Source organism: Mustela nivalis (genome assembly GCF_964662115.1).
Source record: "Mustela nivalis genome assembly, chromosome: 8".
Taxonomy (NCBI): Eukaryota; Metazoa; Chordata; class Mammalia; order Carnivora; family Mustelidae; genus Mustela; species Mustela nivalis.
The window spans coordinates 3,099,911-3,127,688 of record NC_139027.1 but is presented as its reverse complement, the minus strand read 5'-3'; the positions used below and the strand labels follow the sequence as shown (position 1 = coordinate 3,127,688).

Here is a 27,778-nt window from a genome sequence, read left to right as displayed (position 1 = left end):
GAAAAGTAATAGCTAGTAAATATTTTATTAGCATTTTTTGGAATCTTGCTAATGGGAAAACCAACTATTTCAAAAGTAGCAAGAATCACATTTGGCATCAGGCTATTACTCACTGCTTTATGTCTGCTGTTTCTTTTGACTTCTTGCGGAATAATTAGAGAAGTTCTGATGGAATTATGTGGGCAACCATGAATATTTTTATTTTTCTGTTGTAAACCTTCATATTTTCTTACCTCATTATTTACCTACATTACGTATTCAGTACTAATTTTCTATGTATGGCATGGTAGATTTATGGCTATGTTAATATGTTAATATTTCTCCATCCAGCAAATGAAATAAATGATTTTATGTGTTTTGTTTTTAAGGTATTAACTATAAAAATGTATAATAATAAGACTCATTACATGGTATCTTTCATCTTGAAGCTTATTATTAGAGACCTTTATACACCGAAAGAAAAATATCCAACAAAAGAGAAAAAGAAAAACCCCAAAGCTAATAGAACTACCATCCATCACTGAAATAGAGCCATAATTGTTTTCTTCACTTAGTCTATTTAAAGTCTTATTCTCAGGAAAAAAGAAAATCAAGCTTAAACTACTAAAAAAATTACCAATTTTTGTTCTTAATAATTAACATGATTTTCTGGTTCTCTTCCAGGTAATGTACTTTACATAGTTTGGCATTTTCAAGACTCCACATAGCCGGGAAGGAGAGAAGTCTTTCTGGTATTTACGGTTTGGAAATAGGAACGGGGGTCTTCATTAATGATCTTCTCTCCTGTGTCTGCTGACTCAGATGCTCATCCCTTCTGCTGACCCTGTTCCACACACACCCAGAGACCTCTTACCAGCTATCTGGGCATCCGTCCCTGCAGTCAACTTGACACGGAATTAACCATCCCGGGGCCCCGAATCTTGTCTAAAAGTCCTCCCCCTCCCCCTCCTCCTCTTCCGGTCTAAAAGTTCTTGACTGGCCTTTGCTATGAAACAAAGGGCTGTGGTTGACAGCGTCAGCGTAATTAAGAATCACTGCCCCAAAGGCATACATACATCGCTTCGCAGTCTGGCAGGTGAGTGCATAGCAGGTCCTCTCAGACACAGACCCCAAAACTTCTTCCCCCTGGAAATTTGCTTCTGTGTCACTAAGAGGGGAGACCCAGCATTTCTCAGCTCCTCCACTTACTCCACAAATGCTTGCTGCGACCTTGAGTCCCGGGTGCAGAAAAATACAGCAGCCAGGGAAAGCTTGAAAGAAGGAGATAACATAATTACAATAGCTAGGATATTGATTAGGGCACAGGAGACAAGTACACAGACTCCACTGAGAAGCTGTAGCTTTGGTTCCTGGAGCCGCCACGTGATTTCCTGTGCTGCCTTGGGCAAAGCAGGTGATGTAGCTTCTTCTAGAAAAGTAATACCAGTTTTACAAAGGTGGGGAAATTTTTTTTAAAGGTGGGAGGGTTTATATATATATATACTTATATATATATATATATATATATATATAAATGTTTGGCACACAGAAGATAGTTAATTGTAGCTATTACAGGTGGGAGCGAATCTGGACCAAGATGACTCTGGATGGGCAGAGACTACATTTCTAACCTAAGATTCAGGTATAACCACTGTTGACACGTTTATCCCCTCCAGTCCTTGTGGTTGGATTGAATGAATGAGGTTTGGTTCTGCCAATCCCCATTGGCCATATAACCCCCAGGTTATTCTGGCTTGCCTGGGGCTTTCTGGGGTTTAAAATCGCTGGTAATTCCTATGCCCCAGGAAACTCCTCAACTGCAGAGAAACCAAGACATCAGGACACCTGGAATTATCTGAATTCCAAAACTGCACACATCAAGGCCATCATCAACCCATTCCTCTTTAATTGCTATCCGAGATATGTTTAAGTACAGACAGTGTGATTATGTTATGTGATCCCTAAAGGCGTTCTTATAACACTTATTAAGGAACTACTATGATAGATTCCTGGAAGATATCAAAGATCTTTGCTTACAATCTGGATGAAGAAATAAGGCATACATCCGAAAGGAAACATCTCATGTCTTATCCTAAACAGTAAGTGATAGACAGATGACTATGTCATTAGGAAGGAGTTAAATCGTCATAAGTTCTCTAAGAGAAAAAGGCGACGACCCCAGGTTGAGAGATCACAGGAGAACCTCCTGGAATGCTCTCACTAGTGGGATGCAAGCCCAACTCCAGTCGGCGGAACCATGAGCAGGGCTTCCAGATATCTACAGGTCAGGTGGCTTCAGGTCCTTTTGCCCTTGAGGCTTCAAAACATCAACACATATTTGGGCTTTTCTGCTTTGCCACTTATGACATCATGTTTTAGCTTCGGTCTGGCTCTCCCTCTGATGGCCAGATGGGTACTGCCACTCTAAGCTTCAGAACTTTCTACATGACCATCCAGAAGGGGCAAACAAGCCTCTTTCCTTGGCTTGAGTCAGACCATCTGCCCAAGCAGCAGATGGTGTTATATTGACAATACTGGTCAAAGCCAAATCCCAGCTCCACGATGTGTGGAGGGAAGGGGCTAGGGACCAGCAGTCAGGATTACTTAGCAGAGGGGAAGAGGATGTTGAGAGAGTAGCCCACCATGGGGAGCTTCACAGAAAAGATAGAATTCAGAATCTTGGATTGTCCAACTCTCCATATTCTAGAAGTGAAGAATGATTCTTGTCCAAATTCATGGGAAGGTTGAGACAGGGACAGATGTCCGGTCGGCAAAAGCCAGACTGTGGGGGCTCAACCCACCCAGCTTGGTCATTTACTGGCGGTGAGACAAGCAGCAAACAACTGAGTCATCATCTGCAGAATGGGAAGAAAGAAGCAGTAAATTCCATTTCCATATTGTACTGGGCAAGAAATAGAGACCAGCGTCCAAGAAGGAAAACTTTCCCCAAAGCTAAGGAGATGGTTTGGGACCAGGTAATGGAGTCCTTGAATGTCAGGTTGGGCCGCTTGCACTTGATGAAAGTCCTAACTTATCATCCAGTAGTGTTCCTTAGGTTGTTACAGCATGTCCAAAAAGTATCTGGGGATACTTCCATAGCACTGCCTACCTCGGAGAGGCAGACTTCCACACAGGGGAAAGAGAGAGCCCCTTCTCATTCTTATCCTGCTTCCGATAGCAAGCCTCTGTTCTTACCTTCTCTGATGCATCATTTTGTGGGTCAACTTGGCTGGGCCAAGGTTCCCTGATATTTGGTCAAACATTATCTTGGCAATTTCTGTATGTTTTTGGATGAGACTAACATTTAAGTTAATGGACTTTGAGTAAAGCAGATTGCTTACCACACGGGCCTCACTCAGTCAGGTGAAGACGTTAAGAAAACAAAAAGACTGACCTCTTTTGAGCAAGGGAGAATTTTCCCTAACTGCTTTTAGACTCCGTCTGCAACATCAGCTGTGCCTGAGCTTGCAGAGTGAGCTGGAAGCTCTGCCCAGAGTCTCCATCCTGCTGGTCTACCCCATTACGTTTTTGGACTTGTCAAACCTCCATAATCATCAGAAGCAATTCCTTATAATGAATCTCTTTCTTTGTATTTACACATCCCATTGGTTCTGCTTCCCTGCAGAATCCTGGCAAACGCACCTCTTGATCGAGCAGCCTGGAAAGAGCAACTTCATCATTGGAATTGGATTGGGGGATGGCGTCCCTACTGGTACAAGGTGCTTCCATGGCCTCAGGCCATGAATTCTTCAGGGATCTGGTCTGTTAGCTGCCCAGATCACTTTCTCGGGCAACTGTGCAACTCCAGCCAGCTCAGGTTCCCTGTGGGAACCACTTCTACCAAGTGGGCAGCCTATACCGGAAGGGCCCTGATGATGCCACTCATGGGTTTCTGCGCGGCGAGGGTTAGCTGTCTTCCTGCGCCAGGCCAAGTCCTCATGTGCCTTCTGCTCTGCGTGATTTCCCACCGCCTTCAAACCCTGTGTGAACGAGCTGACCTTTCATTCTCCTTCAGCCCCCGTGTGCCCTAGCTCAGGTCTTCTCAGTGGGGACCAGCCTCCTGCTGGACCTCACTGTGTTCTCCATTCCTCTCTCTCTCTCTCCGGGCTATACCGACACCACTCGTCACTGTCAAATTCCATCTCGTGGGCAAGATAAATCCCTCGATGTACACGGCCATCTTCTCCTGTCCTTCCCATCCCCTGTATGTACCACGTCAATATTCCACTCCTGAAACTTATCCCATCAACAATCGGTTGTGTTCAGGAGTTAACAATCCCCGCCCTGTCACACAGGGGCTAGTTTTTTTTTACTCTTCTCTTCTCTTCTCTTCTCTTCTCTTCTCTTCTCTTCTCTTCTCTTCTCTTCTCTTCTCTTCTCTTTTCTTTCTTCCTTTTACAAGCTCCCTGCAATTATGCAGGAAATGTCCCTGTTTGATTCTGTGTTATGTCTTGAAGAACATCTCCATCTTCTGTTTTTTCTTTTTTTTTTTTTTTTTTGGTATGTTAAGGCATATAACAAATTGTCCTCATCAGATTTCTGCTTTTCTTCGCTCTGCCTTAGAACCCAGATCCAGAGCTCCAGACCAACAGACGCCAGGCTTAATGCCAAGTCATCTCAGCCAGTACATCTCAGGAAGCTTTGCAAAGTTCATGAAGCAATAGAACACCCTTAGGAAGCAAAGATCATGAACCTTCTTTTGTAGGTGGGTAAAAATCCGATCACAAAAACTTTGAGTGATACCACTATTTGCCCATTATTTAAAAACTATGCTCACATTTATTGTCATGCTTTATGACAGGAGGGGTGTGACACCCACCAGTAAGGCTGCCCCATTTTCCAGATGAGAAGATGCACCAAGAGGTGAGGTCAGCATCAGGATGATGTCACATAGTCAGGATGGCTGATTACTCACAGGCCTCTAGATCTTCCCATTTTTCTTCATTTTCCCAATTCCCCCCACCGTCCCCCACTCCTCCCATAACAACATCACTCAGTGAGGAAGCCATGGGGAAATCAAGGCGCTGGTTGACTTCACATGGTTTGGTCTACACCAATTCTCAGCCTGCATGCATGTAATTTGGATTTCAGGTCTTGACAAGACTTCAAAGTGGGCATAGGAGGCATAGAGACTTTGAAAAATCAGGAAGCCAATCCCAAACCCAAATGGCCCATCTTGGAACAAAATCAAGGATTCAGCCAGTAAGTATTCCCTGCTCCCCAGGGGTGCTCCCCATTATTACCCCATGCTGTGCTCCAGAGACAGGGAATGACTTGCAGTTCCAGGGTCACGGTCATGGTTTCCAGCTCCCTGCATGCACCCTGCCTCGAAAGTCCACCTCTGTCTTTGTTCCAGGTTGCCCCAGGTCTCTGCCCTCCTCTTCCCTAACTCCTCCTGTCAGGGTCCTGTGCTTGCCTTCGCTGTGGCTCTCTGTAAAGGTGGAGATGGCAGAGGTCTTCGGGCTGAGCTGCCCACAGAGGTCCTGAAGCTAAGCAGTCTTGGATCTGTGTAAACTCAATGCTCCACAAACAGCAGAAGTTCGAAGAAGGAAACACGGCCGCGATAGAGAAGTGGTGGGGAGAAGGAATCTCATGACTTGACCCGAGATGCTAATTCTTGACAACATAACTTTCGTTTCTTGTGATCCCCTTAGGGAGGTAAGGACCATGGATCTCAGAAGCTGGTCTGTGTCCCAAGAATCTCAGAATCAACTGATAGAGTGATTAGAAGTACAGATTCTCGGTCTCCGTCCAAACACTCGGAGTTGGTATTTTGGGACGTGAGCCCTTAGGTCTCTATTTTGAGGATGCGATTTTTTTTTTTAAAGATTTATTAGACAGAGAGAGATCACAAGTAGGCAGAGAAGCAGGCAGAGAGAGAGAGAGGAGGAAGCAGGCTCCCCATCAAGGAAAGAGCCCGATGTGGGGCTGGATCCCAGGACCCTGGGATCATGACTTGAACCGAAGGCGGAGACTTTAACCCTCTGAGCCACCCAGGCGCCCCGAGGATGTGATTTTAATGTTTGTTTGGTAAGTTTAGAAAGCAGACCTGCGCTTCATGAGACGTGGTGTGGCCCGCACAGAGACTCTGTCCGCGTCCTCTCAGGAAACATGTGTGTCCACTGAGAGAGCAATACAATTGTTTTTTTCCCTCGAATAACTGCATCAAACTTGATTTTGAGTATTTGTTGGCTTGGAAAACAATTCTAAATTCTTGTAAAAATTGCAGCAGTCAGGATAAGTTCAAGCACACAAGTATTGTCTTGGAACAGAGTAACCAGGGCCTTAAAACCACAGACTATCCCCCAAACAATAAAACAAAATAGGGGGGCTGACGGCCATTTCCTTTGGCCTCCTGGGGGTTGGAAACGTTCTGAAGGCGGACCGCTTCGGCTAGGGCCGGCGTCCTCCAGCCCGCACAGGCCGAGGGCGTGTGGCCGTGCGGCCCGTCCCTCCCCTGCCCCGCCGCGCCGGCTCCCAAGCGTGGGTTTACGCCAGCACCTCGCAGCAGGCCCTGTGAACATCAGGAAGTAGGAACTCGGCGTTTATGCGTCTGACCTGAAAGAAACCTCGAGTACGACCTAGTTCAGCACTGATTTATGCAGGAAGACAGACAGAAACAGAGATGCAGGCAGGTCCCGACCATGAGCCGCCGGACTGGGGCCTCAGCCGCCCTGGGAGCTTGGACTCAGCCCGGACTGGGAGCCGCCCTGGGCTCTCCGTCCCGTTGCCCTGCGTGCCCGCGAGCCGTCTCTTCTCCCTCCCAGAACAGAGGCCTCTGCTCCGGTCCCATCACACGATTTCAGCCGCTTCGTGTTTGGAGCCGGCCCCCCCAATCTGGGTGTGATTTTCAGAATGATATACAGGTGCTATTGTTGATGCAATTATTAAATGTTAATAAAGGAAAATCGCTTCTTGTCAGCTAGGAAATAAGTAGAAGAAAGACACTGTTAGGTGCTCGCTCCGCCATCCCTCAGACGATCCTGCGCAGTTCCGGGGCGCTGAGCCGCCTCTGTCCCCGACACTGTGGCCCGCTCACAACCTCTCCACGTGGACGGGGATGAGCCTTCAGCTCTGAGGAATCCCACAAGTAGTTTCTAACTAACAACTGTTAGCCTTCTACAGTTGGAGACCATGGGTTTATTTTTAAAAATAACAATGTCTCGAAAACCTCTTTGTGCTCCCTGGAGGGAGGCAGGACTTGAACCTGTAGCTGTTGTGCGCACAGAACAAGACGAAGGGACCAGGCGTCCCGGCCGCGGCCTTGCTAACTGGGGTCATTGTGAATTGTAGCAGCAGCTGTGAGATCTTGCCTCGCGATTGAAAGTGTGTCCTGCTACGTCTTTAAGACGTCCCATCTCTCATCCCTCTGAGTGCCGTCCTTCACGTGGCTCGGAGCAGGACGCTACGGCCCGAAGCCCTGCTCCAGAAGGCATCTCCTGTCAGGTCCGTCAGGAGCTATGTTTCCTCTTCTCCTAAGGGGGGAGAATCCTGGAGAGAAAGTCATGGATGCCAGTGTGTTTTCTGCTCACGGTTTCTCTGCATGTGCGGAACAAGCTTCTGCCCAGGAACCCCACGTCTTCACTGATGTGGGGAAGGGTTCCTTCTTCACTCACAAGGGTTGGCCGCTCAACGTCTCCATCCAGACCTTCCCCCAGAACCCTGGCCCGAGAGCTTTCCAATTCACATTTCACTTGGGGTCAGTCATTTAGTGCACAGTTTAGGAAGCTGCCACCAGGCTTCCGTGCGAGGTTTGGGGGACATGGGGCCCAACGAGGCAGAGGGCCCCTGCCTTCACATGACAGCAGCCCCAGGAAAGTATTTTCTATTTACTGAGTTCTTTTTTGTGACCCAAGGAACTCATTTACTCAAACTTACGATGCTTAGGTTCTCCTATAACAGCCAGAGGACAAGGATGCACAGTGTGGTTGAGTAACTTCTCCAGGGACACCTGGTAAGAAGCCAGGTTACTCCCACTGCAGAGCCTGGGCTCCTCCCCTCAGGCTGACCCCTTCCAGAGAGGGGGTGATGTGGAACTCTGCATCCAGGGGGAACCAGGGGCGGGGAGGGGGGTGAGCTCCATGGTCAGCCCCAGGTGTTAAAGGGGCCACTCCAAGTGACTCTTTGCTCCAAGGGCATCTCTCTACAGACGCTTTATCTGATGACTAGCGTATCAAACGTCATACAAAGAGGGCTCCCGATCTGCCTCCGACGGCTCCCTCCCCTCCTTCTCTGTTCCCACTAATGTCACCTCAACCAAGCAAAAGCTCTGATGTACAGACTCTATCATTCTTTTTTCTGTCTTTCTTTTTTCCCCCCTTAACCTGAGAAAGACAAAACTCTATTCTCCCCCCCTCTCCCATTCTGTACCCATCATTCTGCTCCCTTGTCCTCCAAGGACTCCTGTGCTTCGTTAACTGCTCTCACGCAACTCTGGGTCACAGGCCAGGGATGCCCGGTCGCCGGCAGCTTTGTCGCGTGACTCACCATCTTGTCCGTCCGGCAGGCTTTGCCTCTACATTTCTCCGGTTTGCTGCTGGCTGCCCTTGCTCTCCCTGGCTGACACCCCAGCCCTTCATGACTTCTGTCCCCTCCTCAGAAAGCTTTTGTAACTGACCTTACGGGCATCTGTTCACCTCCCTGGGTTCTACAGGAGGGGACTGAGTGCAGGGATCCGAGTCTCGTGCGATGGTGGCTTGACTGCCAAGGGCTGTCCCGTCCACCCAGCTGCAATGTTCTATTTTTGCCTCTACGGCTTGTGGACCTCCCCAAACAAAGGCTTCCCTTGTAGCATCTCCCATGAGCTCTTGGACCAAAAATATACTTTTATTTGTAAAACACTAGCAAGTGAAAAGGGTTTACACCAAAGCTATCCTTCTAGGACTTGTTGGCTTGATTTAAAATTATGTTGAATAGAAATATTGAAAATTTCTTACCCCCCTGCCCTGTGAAATAGTCCAAAACAAACATGACTGCAACTGTTTTGGACGGCTCAGCATCAGTGTTGCGGACGATGGCTTCTGTAATGTAACACGGAACACAGTGATAAAGTCAGGATCCTGAGAATCCAGCAGTCGGTCCTCACACAAGGCGATCTGTCTTTTTGAGCTTGTTGCTTTCTTTCTACAGATTCCTTGTTAACCTGCCACCTTCTTCTACTTCTGTTTCCCTTTGCCGCTACAACTTCCTTAAGTTTTATCATCGCTCCTCTAAATTTGTCCCTTGTGACATTCTACGAGATAGAAAGACAATCTTTTAGCTACAAGGGACAAGAAAGAATCCACAGTATTTCAGGAGCTCTTCCTTTTAAGATGCCATATACTTAGTCAGATAAGATGTGACCTAATCCGGAGGTGAGAAAGGTCATGTGGGGGGACCCTGCACCCAAGACAGCTACTTCTTGGCAGAGTAGTGACACACTTGAGATATGAAGACAAATGAGGAGTATTGTATTATCCTGCAGAGCTGAGGAGCTCCACAAATGTAAAGCAACACTCAAGCCTTTGATATAAATATTTCCTAAAAATCATCCTAAGATTTCAGCGGCAAAATGCGATACCTTGTTTGTGACTGTGAAATCTCTTGTTATTTCGTGCACTTTACCATCTTTTTAAAAAGTTTTTTCCACCTCTGTGAGTCTCACTGAACTCTACTTCCCAACGTTGAACACATCATCCCAACTCTTTGGTCAATTAGAGTGTTTTTAGTTCTGCTTACATGCTTGCATGGGCTTATAGGGAACATAGATCCATACAAACAGTCCCAAGGAAATAGGAGTGCCTTACGGTTCTGGTTTGGTCACATTGACGAGAAAATCTGAGTAACTGTGACTTACACACAAGCAGTGGTTGGCGATGGTTTGGCGGCTGGTCAAGGATGCGGCTCTCTCTTCTCCTTCTGGTCATGCTCCCACCTGTAGCTCCAGCAGACACGACTATATTCAGCTGCAAAAAGCAATGGCAGAATGACAATGCCCACCACGGAAGTTTTCCAGCAGAGATGTTTTCCTGAAGATCTCACTGAACGACTCTCACTAACATCTCCTCAATCAGAACCCTGTCGCAGGTCACCTTTCTCTGCAAGGGAGGCAAGAGAAGGTCATCTTTTGGCTAGTCCTATTGCCATTCAAACCAAAATAAGGTTTTTGTTAGTAAAGACCGATGGGCAACTAACTCTTGGTTAGGTCATCAGCAGCCACTGATTTAGCATTTAAACCCACGGAGCTGGGGTCAGAAAGCCACCTGGAGCCCCATCCGCTCCCCAGACACACAAATGTACTTCTTCCAGGAGACCTCTGATTCTCCCTCGTGATTTCTCTGCTTCCAGGTCTCTGTCTGCCAGTTGGCCTTTTGATTTTGACTTCATCTCAGCTCTGAATGGTTACTCCAGCCCGAAGATCCCTCATGACCTCGCTACTCAGATCTTGCAGAAAACTAGGCCAGTCTGTGTTTTCAACCCCAAATCTGGGAAGGAGTCTGATTATTAGTTGAGTTTAACTCTTGAGAGACGAATGAGTTTCAGGTTACAAGCAAGCTTATCATCCATTCACTGTCTTTAAGCTGGTGGCCACACAGCCACATCAGCCCCGGTCGGGGTAGATTTGGGGGGATGTCGCTAGTTAGTCCAGCACGAAAAAGGAGTGTGGATGGAACAGATGTTGGTCACCTACGGTGTGCAAACTCAAGCTAGCCATGCGCTGGTGAGTATCTCATGGGAAGTGAAACCTGAAAGGTGACTCCCATCTCCGCTGAGTTTTCCAGATCTCCTCCTGTGCTGCCTATTACAGTTAGGTCCAGCTTCCATTGTGATCACAGATGACAAAACCCGTAGCCTTGCAAGTCAGTCTTACGGTATGACGGAATATAAAATGGGAGGGAGTCTGCTGCGGTCGCTCTCCACTTCCCATGGTGCTCAAAACATCAAACTGCGCCCCATTTTAATGAAGTTCGATGTGCTTTCACCCATGCCAAAAATCTGGATTTCATTATTTCAAATTCACCCAGTTACACGTGTCATAAAAGTGTTTACTTTCAGGTAGAGCCCAATGTATCTTCTGACAAGATTATCCTCCATCTTTGGGTCAAGACATTCTGTCCAGGCATCCTATTCTTCTGGTGCCTTATAGATTAAAAAAAAAAAAAAAAAAATGGCTCAAGTAGGGCTACATCACCTCCCTCTTTCACTTCCTGATTTACTGGGAGAATAGTAAAGTCAGTTTTCAGATTTCATATGTTTTCCTAGCAGGGACATTTTAAGCTGAAGTTGTCCCTTCAAGAAACTGAACTATTGAATTAAAAAAAAATAACTTCTATTTTTTAAAAACCCACAGCACTGAAAGGCAGACAGTGTAACAAATAGTATGAAGAGTCCCAGTGAAGAGCCTGGAACACGTCCAGGGGCCAGGACCCTTTCCTGCTAGTTGCAAGGAATTTTTTTACTAGATAAAAGTGATACAAGGCGTACTCTTTGTTTCCTTCAAAATTAAATAATAATAATAATAATAATACCCTACCAAGGTGAAAGATATCCTAAAATATTCAGGAATAAATTTAAAACATTGATTATATGATTCAACAGTGTTGCTGTGGATAGTCCTGATATTTGTTCCATGGTGTGTAAGTGAGAGTTGGTGTAACTAAAAGTTTTACCTAAGGATGGTTGTGTAATGGTGCACTTGGGATATTTGTTACAATACAACACAAATGTTTCTACAAAACCAAATTTAATATACAACAAACACTCACCATGTAAACACATCTTTAAAAAAATCTGATCATAATTCCAAGGATCACTTACAGGCATCCATAAAAGCATTTTATATCAAGAATCTCAATACAGAATGATTTCTATGTCAAAATACATTTACACTGTAAGTTGTTGATAAGGGGGGAAAGGACACAGAGAAATGGGAGTTTGCTGGCACTGAATTCAACAGCAGCAACTGGCTCTGATAATTTCCCTTCATTTTCTACTTGAAGCATTTCTGACCAAGCGTGTTCATCTGCCTTTTTATACCTTGCTTATGCTTTTATCCACTCGACTGGCCAGTTAAAAATCTCGAGACCTTATGATCATGCTTATTCCCACGGTCAGCGGCTCTCAAACCCGCCCAACGCCCTCCTGTGTGGTCTATTCCTGTCCAGGCTGACATCCAGGACTCCTCAAGCAAGCCTGTCTGGGATGATCAGTTTGGAGGACAGCACTTTAGGAAATGGTCCGGTAATTATCAAATGCACAACTGGAAACGAGTCACATAAAAACCACAAGTGCAGATCGATCACACAATTTTATTAGAGTCTTTTGAACAAATGGATTCCTCTGTGAAAAACTCTTGCAAAGAGACATGGGGGTATACTATTTTCAACCCTGAGCAATAACACTGCATACCAAGGAGGGTCGGTCACGAAGCTGGTTCCATTGGAGCACAAGCACAAGCCACTGATATTCTCTATGTGATCAGGTTTTTACAAAAAAATACATAGTTTTCAATAAATAATGCTTAATTTTACAACTTTGATACAGCAATGTCATACACTGTTCTAACACACTAAACTCTGCATGCTAGATAGTCTACAAGAAGACGACACTTTGCCATGCATTATCTTTCCCCCTAGTGCTATCAGACACTCCCTCCTCCAGCGCGCCGCCTCGGGGAGCTTCACCCTCTCTCTGTTTCACAGCATCAGGGCGGGCGCTGGCATGCAAACTCTAAAGAAGGTTCCCCCCCACAAACCACTCAGACTTCTAAACAAAAGGGTTTTCAGCGTTTCTGCTCCCAAACCTGGAGTGGCTATGAAAGTAAGTTTCATGTGGCCTTGGAAAATACAGACTTGGCAACAGTGTCATGCTGAAAACGGCTCTCGCTCCCCAGGCGGCGGTCCCCGCGGCCACCGCGAAGCCCTGTGGGATGCCATGACCACGAGGAGCCCCAGACCCGAAGAGGAGGCCTCCGGTTTGAAACAGTCCATCCAGAAAAAGGTGTCACAAACAAATGCAAAAGACTCTTCAACCCACAACATATGTACAAGAGTAAAAAGTAGACAAAATGGGAAATTAATGGTAATGGTATAGAAGGTTTCTCCCTATGTGATTCAAGGGATGGGGCATCGTGTTCTTGAACGTAAGCTGGATGAAGAAAAATGTGTTAGAGGGCCCTTTGTCAATATCTATTTGATCAAAATTCTTTCTACGGTATCTGTCCTATGATTACTTCCAGTCGCTCTCCTTTTCTGAAGCAGGAATGTCATCTGTCTCATCAAATAACATCAACATCAATGTCCCTTCGAGGACCCTAGAGTAAATATTTTCTACGCGTTTTCAAACTTTTTGTCATATTGCTTTATTTGTCATGTTCACAGCAGAGAAAACCCACATCTACGTGACTACATAAAAGAAGTTTGATCAAATCGCGACAAGGAAGCCTCCCCGAACGCACATCCAGGGTGTTTCAGTTCCTCAACTGCTCGTACGGAACCACGTGTCAGCTCCGCCATATTGCTTTCACGGGTTGGTTTTCTCGACGGAGAGGTTCTCTGCAACCACAGGCAACCACAAGTTCCCAAGTCATTTAGAACAGTCCTATCTGTGTACTGGCAGAGGTATTGAATCTTTTAAGAGTATCTCTACCCAATAAAATTATTACTTTTATACATGGAACATTATGAACTTATGTTTCCCTTTGTAAGCCATTTTATACTTTCTGCACTTTTGTGCTTTCATTGAGTATAAAAATAGGTCTCCTTTAAAATTCTGTTTAAGTTCACTAAAAAACTACTTGTTTGTGAAATTCTCTTATAAACTCACTGCATCCACATGGAATAGATAAAACTAATTAGGCAGCTAATGGATATAGGTAGTGTTAAAAAAAAAAAAAAAGCAAAACCTCAATGTGGAAAAAAAAATAAAGGTATGTTAGGAGTCAAGGAAAAAGAAAAGCCAGCAGCAAAGTAAAATGGAAAAAGAGTTGAATTTAATAAATTTTGTTTAATCTTTATTGTGATTGAAAACGTGGGCTCCACATGAGGGGCAAAAACCAAAAGCCAAAACCAACCAACCAACCAATCAATAAACAAATAAACAAAACCCGAACCCAATGGAAAAACAACTGAGTTGTTATCAAAGAGCAGAATTTGCCAGATCATCAAATAAAAGGGGATATGGCAGAATAAATGAAATAAATGAACAGTGAGAAAGAAGCAATAATTAAAAGAAGCCCAATCTCTGAGAAGCGTGTGCAAGCATCATTGCACGGAGACAGTTACTTTGGGAACTCATGAACGCCTGTGTTGGGTTACATAAGGCTCAGACTTGGTACCCCCACAGGCCTAGGCTATACAAAGGGTATTTGAAACTGACATTCCTAATGGAAATTTTATAAAATTTGGCCCTTAGAATAACTGAGAAATATCCTGAAAAAATCTTCCCTGAAACTGTAATAAAGAAGGTTTCTTATCTACTGACAAAATTGACAACTCAGTAAACTATTTTTTGCTGGTCATCCTACATTTAAAAAAAAAAAAAAAGCACAAATATATTTGCCTCAGAAATCTGCTAAAAGCAGGGGATCACGCGGTAAAAGAGTATAAAGATTCTATAAATGGGAGAGACCAAGAAAACCTCTCTCCAAAATGTCCACAAGGATACATATGCCCATTGGAAGAAAAAGTAAGAATATACATATTATTAATCATTCAGAGAATAAAAAAGTTAAGATTGATATAATATATTTATATTGAATGACTACTTTAAAATAGAGCAACTTATTTGCTTTATTTCTCAGATTCCTTAGGCAAAAGTCACTTAAGTTCTGAAGTGTAAAAGAAATACTGGACCAATATCAAGTGGCGGTGGTTTCAACTCCCAGAGAAGAGAAGGACAAGTTTTGCCTTTTGGGTCTTTCCCTTTTTCAAAAAATAAAAATAAAATAACATAAAAACAACTAAATCCTCCAGACTGCTATCTGCATGCATATTTAAATCACTTCCCCTTGATTAACATTACAAAGAAACATCTCTGCCCAAAAGGGTTGTAGTGATCTTTTTCTAGGGAAAGGATAATCATTCTACAAATAATTTGCCCTGTGACTGTAGTCATTCATAACGTACATAATATTTGCAAAGCACAGTTTAAATACACTGCCTTTTATTAGCGTTATTATTATATTTTTAATAAAAGGGATGCATATCAGAGTGTAAGAACTGGAAGATAATTTCCGCAGTTTAAAGAATTAATAAGAGAATGCTGGTTTAAGGTCTTCAAGTTGGAAATCTTACCAAAATGCCATCATCAAAGTCTGTGAACTAGTTATAAACAGCAGGATACCCACTGGCTAGGCTGTGGCGCTCTCCGCGCCCACCCCCCACCCCCGTGTTACCATTTTTTTAAGATATTCTGTCAATGCTCAGTTAAAAATAAGACTTACTTAAAAGACCCCCCCAAATGCAATTAAACTTTTATTGAAGACTATCCAGTGGCAAGAATACCTGTGTATTATATTATGTTTTAGACATTCAATAAAGAATTCATTAAGAATGATTTTCACAATGCATTCATCAAAACAGCCTTAAATATGGTTAAAAGCGCATCCAAGCGCCTGTCCTGAGTTCTAACAGGTTTTCAATTTAGATTGCTGACCATCTATTTTTCTTTTATTTTACTCTCAAGAACTTAGCTACAGAGCTTTAAAAAAAAATTATTATTGTTACATCAAGACTATTTGTTTCCATTCCGAGGCCAATTATATTACTAATTTACTTAAAGTTTCTACCCCATCACAAAAAAAAAAAAAAGTCCAAGATTTATCTATGATTAAAACATAAAGCACATGCAAAGTTTTCCGATTTTCGAAATACATAGACTCAGTCTTATAAATGGGTTTGTGTTTTCAACAAGTTTCAGAACCGCAGCAGAGGGCCGCCACGGAAAACCACCAGCACAGAGTCGTCAATTGTAAACCGCTGGTTCAATTATTCGTGGCTGAAATAAGTGTCCGACCAACAACTGCATTAGTCTATCATTTTGAGAGGGGGGAAAAAAAAAAAAAAAGTAAACAACTCCAGAAATCCAGTTCTACATTGAGAACCTTGTTCACAACATCAGCCCTTTCTTCTCCCGAGTGGACTACCGAAATCGGTCGGTTCGTCGAAGGGAGACGCCACGGAAGCCGCCCCACCGTCTGCAGCGCAAGCGGGTCGGCCTCGCATCCCCGGCCGGGGGCTGGCGGCGCCCCGGGGCCTGCGGGAGGCCGGCGGAGGCCGCAGCTCGCCGCGCGGGGGAGACGGCGCCCAGGGGAAGCGGGACGCGCGCCAGGAAGGGTGCGGGGCCGCCCCGGCCTAGCCGGCCCCGGGGCCGCGCGGACGCACGCGTTCGGTGTCGCCGAATCTCGGTAAAAATGGAGGCCGAACGTCGGTCCGTCGCGACAGCAGGGTCCGGAGAGGGCGGTGGGGGTCCTGCACCGCGTCCCCAGGAGCCGCCGAGACCCTCCCCCACGGCGGGCGCCGCGGCCCGGAGGTGGAGGTGGGGCGGGAGAGCGGGCGCGCCGGGCCCCGCACGGCCTCCCCGCCTCCCTCGGCGCGGCGCCCTGGGGAAGGGGGGCCGGGGCCGGGGCCGGGGCCGGGGCCTGCCGCGAGCGCTCGGGCTCGGGCCGGGTCTGGGAAGGGACCGCCGAGAAAGAGGGGGAGGGGGAGGGCCGGGCCCGCGGCCCCGGAGCGCGCGCGGGACGGGATCCCGAGGAGGCCGCCGGGGAAGGAGCCGCACCGAGAGGACGAACTGCCCTCGCGGAGGCGAGTTCCGGGGCGGCCCGGGAGCCGGCGCGCCTCCCCCGCCCACCCCCGATCGCCTTCTCCGTCCCCACCCGGCGGGCCTCGGGGTGCCAGGGGGGGCGTCCGCGCGCGCCTCCGGGGCCCGCCCGCCGCAGCCTGCGCCCTCGGAGCCCCCGCGGCCCCGCCGACGCCCTGCTGGCCGCAGCTCGGATCGCAGCGACGGTGCCATGTCCCCGCCGTCGCCCCGCGCTCGGTAAGAGACAGCCACCCACGACCTCTCCCCGACCCCCTCGCCCCACAGCATCTAGCTCTGCGCCCACGCGGAGATGCAGCGTTAGAGGGGGAAGGAAAAAAAAGAAAAAAATCCGAGCTGGGAACGGCTGTCCCCACCCTCTCAGGGCGAGCGGCGGGATGATCCGAGCGCCTGGAGCGCCGGCTGCCCGAGGGCGGCGGACACGGCGACGCGCCGCCGGGACGCAGCCCGGAGCGGAGAACGCACACCCCCGGCGAGCGCGGGGCACGGACCGCGCGCCGGCACCGGGTCCTCGCCGCGCCCCCCGCCCCGGCCGGTCCCCGAGGCTCTCGGCGCAGCCCGCCCGCCAGGATGGGTGGGGACAGTGGGAGTGGAGGAGGAGGTGAGAACGGAACCGGAGGTGGGGGGGAAGGAAAGGGAAGGCAGAGAGAGAATCCTCCTCCTGGTTCTCAGTAACTAGCCGCGGAAGGCCGAGGAAGAAGTCGGCCTGGCCCTGAACACCTTCCCGCCTGACCCCCACCTCCCACCCGCGCACACAACGGCCTCGTCCCTGCGCTCCGACAACCGGACCTCCAGTTTGACTGCCATAGAGACTAGTGGCGATGCGAGTTTCTATCAGTGCCAGCTGATTTATTAAAATTGTCAAGATACAGACTTCCAGCACCAAAAAAAGACAAAACAAAAACAAAAACAACTCAAGAAAACAAAACAAAAAGAACAAAAACAAACAAACAAAAACCAAAAAAAAAAAAAAAACAGGCGATGATGTCGACAGTGCATTGAGTCTGCTTTGCCACCATTTGCTACAAAATATGCAGATGGTCTGTACTTTATTTAGATTATATTGCACAAAATGAGAAACTTTTTAAACTATGTGCCTTTTTTTTCTTTTTTTCTTTTTTTGCTAAAAATCGAGAATCCAGTTTCAAACCTTCCATCTGGGGCCCCATCCACATATCACAGCGTATGAGATACATAAAGTCCTAGTATAGTACAGTACATATACAATCTTTAAACTAAGATAACAGCTCTGAGGTCTATATCACCATTTTCAATAAATCTTTACCTACAAATATTGAACAAATCTCTACTATAGCTGTACAAAAAAAAGTTTGTTTTTTTTTTTTTAACCACAAGGCCTTTAGATGCAAGGATTATTTAAAAATTTTAATCCTTTTAAACCAGGACATCACGTACCAACATACTTGCATGCTAAAAAAAAAAACAGAGGAAAAAAAAAAAGAAATCAAAAGGGAAGAAGTGCCTGAAAGTCTTACTGAAAAAACACAGCAAGAATGTTCCCTTTTCACTGTACAAAAATACGCCTGAAAATATATTAATTTTTAAAAAAGACTGAGGTCTGTTATGTATCAAAAATGTTTCAATACCTTTTGTACTGAGGTCTAGGCTGTCTGGTATTCAATCAAGGAGGTATAAGGGAACAAGTTACAAAAAAAAAGTTGGCAAGTAGAAATCACATTTGTAAAACCATAAACAATTTGATCTGAAAAGTAAACTCTGATCTTAAGTCAGTTCACAGTTTTTTTTGTTTTTTTTTTGTTTTTTTTTTTTTTGTTTTTTTGTGAGCGTTTGTACAGTCTGCATTTTTTCAAGCTCCCTGCAGTTTTGTTAAGTATCGGATGCATAGAAGACATCAGTTTTCTCCCTCCAAAAAAATAAAATAAAATAAAAAAGTTGCAATGGTCCCTTTTTTGTTTTTGTGTTTGTTTGTTTTTTTTAAAAAATCACCAGTTCTTTAAGATCTCTTAAGAAAAAAAAAAAAAAAAAGAAATCTCCAACCAACTCCCTAGCGTAACGGTTGTGCTGCCAAAAGGTCCTCTGCAGACGTCTTCCAGACTTCAAAGACCGACAAGCTTCAAACAGCGCCTTCCGGAGCGGGTCCTCCCTCCCCTCCCCCGCCCTGTCCCCTCCGCCTTTGTTGCAATCACGAATTTCAGGAAAAAGAAGTAGTAATTACAAAAACACATTTGGGGGGGAAAAATCACAACTCCAGACTAGGTATGCAACTACCTTGAGACACGATAAAGGAAGGGAGGGGAGCAAAAAAAGGACAGGAAAAAATGTGTTAAAACTACTCATTTCACTTTAACTCCACCAAAATTTTCATCATCTTTTCCAATTTCTTTGTGTCACGACATCATATCAAGCCCAGCGTCGTCTTCTCCCTCCACCCCGCCACCACCATCGACACCATCGACACCATCATCATCATCACCATGACCACCACGACTTCCTCCCGAGGAACCCTGCTCTGCACCCCGCGGAGAGAAAGAGCGAGAAGCGGGGCGCGCCTCTCAATACGTGAACACCAGGTCGGAGAAGTTCGCCTCCAGCCAGTCCCCCGCGATCATCTCGCTCAGCTCGGGCGTGCAGTAGTCGGGGAACTCGAAGTGGGAGCCCAGGCTGCCCTCGCTGAACGAATCCAAATCCTTATCCACCAGAGACAGGGACAGGTTCCCGGCCGCCGCGCCGCCCCCCAGCTGCTGCTCGCCGGCGCTGTGCGCGCTCTGGGAGAAATTCAAGCTCAGGTCGAACATCAGGTCGTCGGCGTCCTCGCCGCCGCCGCCGCCGCCGCTGCTGCCGCCGCTGCTGGACGAGGACGACGACGAGGTGGAGACGGAGCGCGAGGACGCGGGCGACAGCGCGGGCTGCGCGAGCGGCGGCGGGTGCTGCTTGGTGATGTTCTTGAAGCTGTAGTAGAGGCGGCTGCCGCCCCCGGCGCCCGAGGTCGCGCCGGCCCGCACCTCGTCGTACAGGCTCGCGCCCTCGGGGGACTCGGCCGAGCTGCTCAGCGTGGGGCTGGCGGGCACTTTGGCGACGTTGTAGCGTCTCAGCAGCGGCGGCGGCTGCTGGCCCGGGGGCTGCAGGAGCTGCTGGTGCGGCGGCTCGTCGTCGTCGTCGTCCGCGTCCTGCTTGATCCGCAGCTGCAGCTCGTCGTCGTCCTCGTCGTCCTCGTCGTCCTCGTCCAGGAACACGCACTTGACCGTCTTGCCCGCGCCGCCGCCGCCGCCGCCCGCGCCGCTCACGCGCAGGCTGCCGAGCACGTAGTCGTCGCCCGCGCCGCCCAGGTCCCCGGGCTGGGCCGCCTTGCCCGCGCCGGCCTTGGCGCCGCCGGCCGCGGGGGCCGCGGGGGCCTTGAGCTTGCCGCATTTCTTGCTGGAGCCCTTGGAGGTCTTGGCGCCGCCCGCGCCGCCGCCCGCGCCCGCGCCCCCGCCGCCGCCGCCGCCGCCCGCCGCGCTCTTCTCGGGGCTCTGGCTGGCGCTGGGCTTGGCCGAGGGGTCCATTTTGGGCTTTTTCCGGGGCCGGTACTTGTAGTCGGGGTAGTCGGCCATGTGCTTGAGCCGCAGCCGCTCCGCCTCCCGGATGAACGGGATCTTCTCGCTGTCCTTGAGCATTTTCCACCGCTTGCCCAGCCGCTTGGAGATCTCGGCGTTGTGCATGTCCGGAGACTGCTCCATGATCTTCCTGCGCTCGATCTTGGACCACACCATGAAGGCGTTCATCGGCCGCTTGATGTGGCCCGACGCCGTCTTGCACCAGTCCGGGTCGCTCTCGTCCAGGGCCACCGGGCTGCAAGCCATGAATTCGCCCTCCTCCGTGTCCAGCGCCTCCCGGGGCAGGTTGCTCTCCGCTTCCAAGCTCTCCGCCTGCTGCACCATGATCCGCCGCGGGGCTGGGCGCTCCAACCCGGGCCGCTCGGTCTCGTGCGGAGGTCCCCCTCCCCCTCTCGCCCCTCCACCTTCCCGGGCAAGTTGCAAAGTCCTCGGTACCCCGCGTCCGCGGCTCCCCCCCTCCCCCCCGCCCCCCCTTCCAGGCTGCACACAGCGGCTGCGGCGGTGGCGGCGGCGGCGGCCGCCCGCGCGCGGGAAGCGGCGGCTGCGACGGGAGAGGCGGCGGCGGCCGAGGCAGCCCGGGACCCCTCGCTCGCGCTCTCTCTCGCTCTCTCTCGGGCTCGTGGCTCCCGCCGCAAGCGCCGAACCCCGAGCACTCCCAGGCGCGCGCGCTCCTTCTGCAAAAAGTTGAGGGCTCTCTCCCAACTAGTTATCAGGGTGTCATATGGGTGACATCACTCCCCGGGCCGGCCAATGGCTGGCGGCCGGCTCCGCCCAGCTCCCTTTATTAACTCCTCGGCCACGCCCCCTCCCCCGCCCTCGGGGCTGCTTTGCAAAGATGGGGGGGTGGGGGAGAGGGGGAGGCACGTCTTGAAAATATGTTATTTTTTAAAAATCCGCATGTGTGCACAGATGCGCCGCTCCCCGGGAGGCTCCGGAGCCGAGCCCTGCACCGCGGCGGACCGGGCGAGTCCGGGCCGGGTCCGGCGCCCCTTTGTGCCGGGTCCCCTGGAGGCCGGTCCGAGGCAGCCGAGCCGGCGCGCCCGCCCTCGCGGAGCACACACTCGGGCGCGCGCGCCGCCGGAGCGGGGAGCCGGAGGTGCCGCCCGGCGCGGCCCCGGGGGTGCAGCTGCTTCCCGGGGCCGCGCGCGCCCGAGCCCGCTGGGGAGCCCCGCGCGCCCCGGCCGACGGAAGGTGGCGCTTTAACACAGCTCCTCGGGGCACGTGGGCTCCCGCCGCGCCTTCCCTTTCTCCCTTCCTCCCCGGCGGAGAGAGGCTTCGTTCTCCCCCCCTGCCTGCATTTTCTGTTTTGTCCCTTTCCTCCGTCTGTTTTCCCTCTTCCGTGGCGAGCGGAGACGCCGCGGGCCGGTGGGGCTGCGCCTGGCCGCGTGCGTCCCGCCCCAGGCCGGGGCCGGAGTAACGGTCTGTGGGGTTCGGCTGGGGCCGGGTCCTCGCGTCCAGTCTGGCCACTCCGGAGCCCGGTTCTAAACCCGGCCCGGGGCCCGCGAGCTGCCCCACAGCCCCGCCCCTGCGTCTCCGGCCCGCCTCCCCCGCCCCCTCCCGCGACCCCTCCGCCCGGCCCCTCCCCCCTCCCCATTCCTCCCCATTCCCCCTTTTCCTCTTTGTCCCCTCCCCCTCCCGGTCACCGGCGCCCTCCGGAGCGGCGTCATCCTGCAGATCTAGCGAGGAGCGGGCGCGCCTTCCGGGGCGCTCGCTCCTTGGGTTAGCGACCTGGGCCGGGGAGGAAACAAGGTGCACCCCAGCTTTGCAGTCGGGGGACGGCCCGTGTCTGTGCAAAGGAGGGACGGGCCGCTCCTGGAACAGCCGCGCAGAGGTCGGGTGCCTCACTCAAGCAGCCCCACGCCCGGGCCAGCCTGCTGTGCTACTTGGAAACCCGCTTTCTTTGTGTTTCTTTCTTTAGTCGCTGTTACCCATCTGTGGATATTATGGGGGGAAAATGAAAAGAAAACCGCCGCTTCCTATTCATTGTCTGTCGTCATCACTGGCTTCACACCCGCCGGCGCTGGGGAGCTGGCAAGTTTGAGTAATTCCCGAGATACTGCCCAGAGTGTTTCAGGAGAGAAGTCAGCCGCTGCGGACTAGCCAGATTACCCAGACCCGCTTCCTTTTAGGTTCCCTTCCTGCAGGTAATGCCTCCTTATCGAAGCGTTTCAGCTTCCTGATGTCTTCAATCCATAACATGGTACCGCGTTTCCCTATTTCCCCGGACCCCCGGACGTGTGATACACACGCCGCCGCCGCCGCTCCCTCCCCCACCTTTTGCAGCCTGAAGAAAAATGCTGCATTCAGTCCTTATGACAGAAAGGCCGGTCGTGCCGGCGATTTATTTGTTAGAGCCATCGGAACCAGAGGAATTTATAGCCACGCATACCGGGTGACCTGAAGTCTGGAGAGGCATAAAACCCAAGGCAGTGTGTGAAAATTCATATTCACTCCCACAAGGCAAGCTCTGCTCTGCCTTCCTGGTTCATGTCACACATTCCCCAGCCTTTCCAGCTACTGGGCACACCACAGGAGGGTGGGTGGGTGGAATGGTGGATCTACACTCTTCCCCAACACAGGACAAATCCATACTCTAGCCAGAAGGCTTGAGATAATTGAGCTCAGTTGCATTATTTTCATGCAAACTATTATTTTCCTGCATCTAGTATTTGGACTACAGAATGTCTTTGAAAATCTTCAGCCCGTTCAACATTTATTTGCCCTTTTCACTCCATAGCAAAAATCATGTTTAACTTTAGCATGAGAATCAGGGAGGGTATAATCAAGCTGGAAAATAATGGGTTTATTCTCGGAGTGCCATGATCATCTGAAAGGAAATGGAAGCTAATATTTACCCTTTCAGATAAGAAACACAATTTCTGTTCTGAGAAAGATGGGTCATCTTTGGAGAAGAGAAAGAAAGCCAGAGTAACGGGGTTGTTTATTAGTGTGAGCAGGCGGGCGGGATGAGGAGAGGTCAGTGCTGTGACTTGGGGGTCTTTCCATCAACACAGTGCAGAGGTTGGAACGGGTAAAGCAGGCCTGGAGACTTGCACAACAAGAAGGTCCTGGAGAGGTTTCCTCCCTCTCTACTGCATAGACAAGGTCAGAATTTTCAGAAAGGATTGCCTAGATTGCTATTTTGTAACATGATCTACCCCAAGATTCAATGTCCCTGAATTTAGTGAGGATTTGGAAACAGCTAAATAACTCATCTGTATTTTCTTTCTTTCTTCTCTGCCTCCTTCCTTCCTTCCTTCTTTCTCCGAGTTCCTAGGAAAAGTTTTAAAAGAAAGACATAGGAATGTGTTTGAGACCTTCATGCTTCTTACAGGAACAGTATAAAAATTAGATGTTTGCAACATCAGCAGTAACCAACTATCTAAAGGAATTTTAAGCTAACAAATGGAAAATGTGGCCCTCTGTAAAGATCCATACATCCCCTGGAAGTCTAATTTAGTAAAATGGAAACTTAGCAGCTATTTTTAAAACAACTGAATGTATATCAGGATTGGGTTAAGGGGTCATCTTTTTTATAGCCAATACATATTTCATTTATGTGTGAATATTTATATATTTATAAGCAAAATATGCAATTTTCCTGCTAACTGTAAAGATTGTTGGAGATATAATTCATGCTCAGAGGCTTAAGATTTAGATAGATTTCATTAGAGCTACACATGACTAATTTTATGGTTATTATTGTCTTTTACAAATGCATCTTTGCAAAGAAGACCCTTCATTTATAAGAACTATTATGTAAGGGGATAGGCTATTCTACAAAATTTCTCAAAATTGTGAGAACACCATCAGAATACATACATATGTTCTTTTCTCCTCTGAACAAGACAAATAATACACTGAAAAGATCACTGGGTAAATATTCGATCATTAAGTTGAACATATCAGTTTCCGAAGTGCTCGGACTATACGCGTTGCTCCCTCCCTGAAATGATACTGCACAGGACCGTTCTTCATGTCTCCTCCCTTGGTCTGCTCTCCTGAAATGAGCCCTGTCCCTCCCAGTGCAGCCCACTGTCTGTATCTCCGCCTCAGACCTGGATCCCGAGCTTGATCTGTAGATCTTCTGTCCACCTGGGGTCCCCCCTGTAGGTGTCCTCACACGTGGTAACGCATGTAAACTGAACTCACCTGACTCTCTGGACCTCCTTTTGCCCTATTGTTCCCACAGGGCTTTAAGGGCTTGACATTTTATTCTATCTACCTAGGACTTTCTTTTCACTTGGTCTTTGCATGGTGATCTCCTGCATTGCATTTAGATCCAGGTAAAATGCTGGGAGGGCTTCTAAGCATCTGCTGCCCCTCCCCTCCATACATAGGCTACCAGTGACCGTCGCTTCCTGTTTGGTGCATCAGGACACATTTCAAATTGGCTGAAATAATCATGTTGATCGTCTCATTCATTTAATCTCCGAATCACCCAGCCCAAGAGTATACTTCATTAAAGCATGGCAGAAGCGCACAGGGCAGAGAAACTTTTAAAACATAAAACTGAAACTTTTAAAACGTAATTTTACATCATGATGAGCACACAAGTTATACACATGCAAAGCAGAAATCAAAGTGTCACAAATGGATATCTCTCTTTATTAAGTATAATTCAGGCTATATTCTATTCCATTTCTTTAAACAATATTGCTTTAAAACCACCGAATTTGGGGCACTGGGTGGCTCAGTGGGTTAAGCCTCTGCCATCGGCTCAGGTCATGATCCGGGGGTCCTGGGATTGAGCCCCGCATCGGGCTCTCTGCTCAGTGGGGAGCCTGCTTCCTCCTCTCTCTGTCTGTCTGCCTCTCTGCCTACTGTGATCTCTCTCTGTCTGTCAAATAAATAAAATCTAAAAAAAAAAAAAACAAAAAAACGGCACTGAATTTACCTGTTAATGAGACATTATTGAAGTTTGAATAGCAGTAGCTTAGGTGTTCTAAGACTGGAATATACCACCTTGGGTTGAAAATTCCGGTCCCAGTGCCTGTCCATCCATTTGTCTCTTCCTTCCTCCCCGGCCCCTCCCCTTGCCTCCCCTCCCCTTCCCTCTCTCCTTTATCTTTAGTGGATGTCATCATAGAGCCCTTGACTTTAAATAATAACAAAAGAATTGCACAAACCTACTGTCTCCAAAATGTATGTTTTATCTTTTTTATTATTCATATGAGCTATGTATTTTTTTTTAAAGAGAATTTATTTTTTAGAGTAGTTTTAGGTCCACTGCAAATCTGAGAGAAGTGTGCAGAGAACTCTATCACCTGTCCCCACATATTCACAGCCTGTCCCACCGTGGACACACCCTGCCAGAGGGGTAAATTAGCTAAAATCTCTGAACCTGCACTGACACTTCATAACCACCACATCAGACTCGCTCGTGGTGTTGTGTACTCTGTAGGTTCTGACCAATAGATAATGATACATATCTACCATTATCATATCAAACAGATTAGTTGAACTGCTCCGAATAGCATTTGTGCCTAAAAATCATTCCCTATTCCTCCCTCCAGCCTCTGGCAACCACCGATCTTTTTACTGTTTCCATAGATGCTTTTTTTTTTTTTTTTCTTTTCCAGAAGGTCTACTAGTTTTAGTGATGAGTGTGTAGCTTTTACAGACTGGCTTCTTTCACTTAGCAATATGTATTTAAGGTTCTTCCAGGTCTTTTCACGGCTTGACAGCTCATCCGTGTGTGTCTGTGCTCAGTAATATTCCGTGGTCCGGATGGACCGTAGTGCACTTATCCACTCAACTACTAAAGGGCATCTTGGTCACTTCCAAGTTTTGGCAGTTATGAGTAAAGCTGCCATAAATATCCACATGAAGTTTTCGTGTGGTCCTCAGTTTTCAGTTCCAGGGTAAATACTGAGGAACACAATTGCAAGATCTTACAGTAAGGGTATATTTAATTTTGTAAGCAACCACACACTCTCTTCCACAGTGGCAGCACCCCCCCCTCCGCTCCAGCAGCAACACCCCCCTCAGCTCCACACCCTTGCCGGCACCTGTGCCTCCATCCTCAAGTGCTCAGAACGCACCTGCGCATTGCAAGATGCCCAAGAATGTGATTACCGTTGTCATCTTAGCCTTTCTTTGCCCCACGTCTGTAGCAGTTCCTGGCACGCAGTAGCTGTTCTGTAAAAGTCCCGTGAGTGAATTTCCCTGTTGGCTCACACACCCCAGAATTCATCACTTCTGCTGGTTTCTACCGTCTCTGCAGGCAATGAGGCTCTTCTCAAGACTCTCTCGGAATTTTAGCCACAGCCACTGAGCTGGTCTCCCAGTTCCCACACCACAAGTAGACTCTTCACTGCAACAAACAGCCCAGCCCTTAGGACTCCCCAAGTTCATGTTCAATGGAGCCCTTCACTCTTCAACACAATCCACTCCCCTTTGCAACGTGGGCAAAGCAAGCTTCTTTTCTTTCTGCCTCTCTAGCTTTATCTCTTTCACAATTAACAAAACCACAAAGGAGCAACAGGGCAGCGCAGCATAGAGCAGTGGCTTTCAAACTTATTTTGACCGTGACCTGCCATCTGCAATACATTTTTACATCATGACCCTGGGCACACACACTATGCACAAATGAAACCAAGCTAGTTACAGGAGGGCTATTTGTGGCCCCAGATAAAGCTGTTTCACATGTTCACGCTGGTACTGTTAGTTAGGCATTTGTTAGAACTCAATTGTTTCTGCAATTTAAACTTATTTTCATTAAACTTGCATTAATCAACTTCAACTTTTTTTTTTTGTGAGAAGCTGTTCTAAAAAAGCATTTGTTTGTTAACTGGACACCTAGGAATTTATTATTACTATTAATTGTTATAATTACTAAAAGGTAAATAACTATTTCCTAAAGCCCAGCTTTGCCATCCTCCTAAGCTGCCCTTGGAGTCGAAGCACAGAGCCACTTGCTCTGCAGTCCTGCAGCCACACGTCTGTGCCCCAGCGGGGTGGAGAGGGGCGCAGCCAGCAGGGTGGGCTGGTAAGACGGCTCCTGCGTGTTATGCTGAAACTCTCTGCCATCTGAACAAATGAGAGACATGCACACCCCAAAAGTGTTGTGTGCACGTCCTCAGGGGCAGTGCCTAGGGAGGGAGAGAGACCACGCCTGTCCTCTCTCCGCAGCACTGGGGAGGCCGCTTCCCTGGAGGCTCTGTTCCTTTTCCGACTAGCGCCTTAGTCTCACACACTCAAGAAGAGGACGTGTGATGGTGAGCACGTGTGTCTGCACGTTTATTAGAGGGCAAAGTGAAAAGGGAGAGCTCGCCAGTTTTGGAAGTACAATGTAAAACTCACCAACTCTGGTACCTTTACACATGGGCACTGTCCTGATTGCGGTATCTTAATCTCTTCTATTTTTATTTTATTTTATTTTATTTTATTTTTAAGATTTTATTTATTTATTTGAAAGAGAGAGATCA

The 27,778-nt window shown here is 48.4% G+C and overlaps 1 protein-coding gene across 1 annotated transcript; it reads right to left on the bottom strand.

The window, feature by feature from the left end:
• Positions 1 to 17,601: 17,601 nt before the first annotated feature.
• Positions 17,602 to 20,784, bottom strand: SOX11 (SRY-box transcription factor 11). Its single transcript, XM_082743766.1, has one exon. It carries the CDS (start codon positions 20,670 to 20,672, stop codon positions 19,308 to 19,310), a length of 1,365 nt encoding a protein of 454 aa, XP_082599892.1. The 5' UTR covers positions 20,673 to 20,784; the 3' UTR covers positions 17,602 to 19,307.
• Positions 20,785 to 27,778: the final 6,994 nt, after the last annotated feature.

What these genes read in the sequence shown, in the direction of transcription:
- SOX11 (XM_082743766.1), bottom strand. Translation starts at nt 20,672, where the DNA reads ATGGTGCAGCAGGCGGAGAGCTTGGAAGCGGAGAGCAACCTGCCCCGG.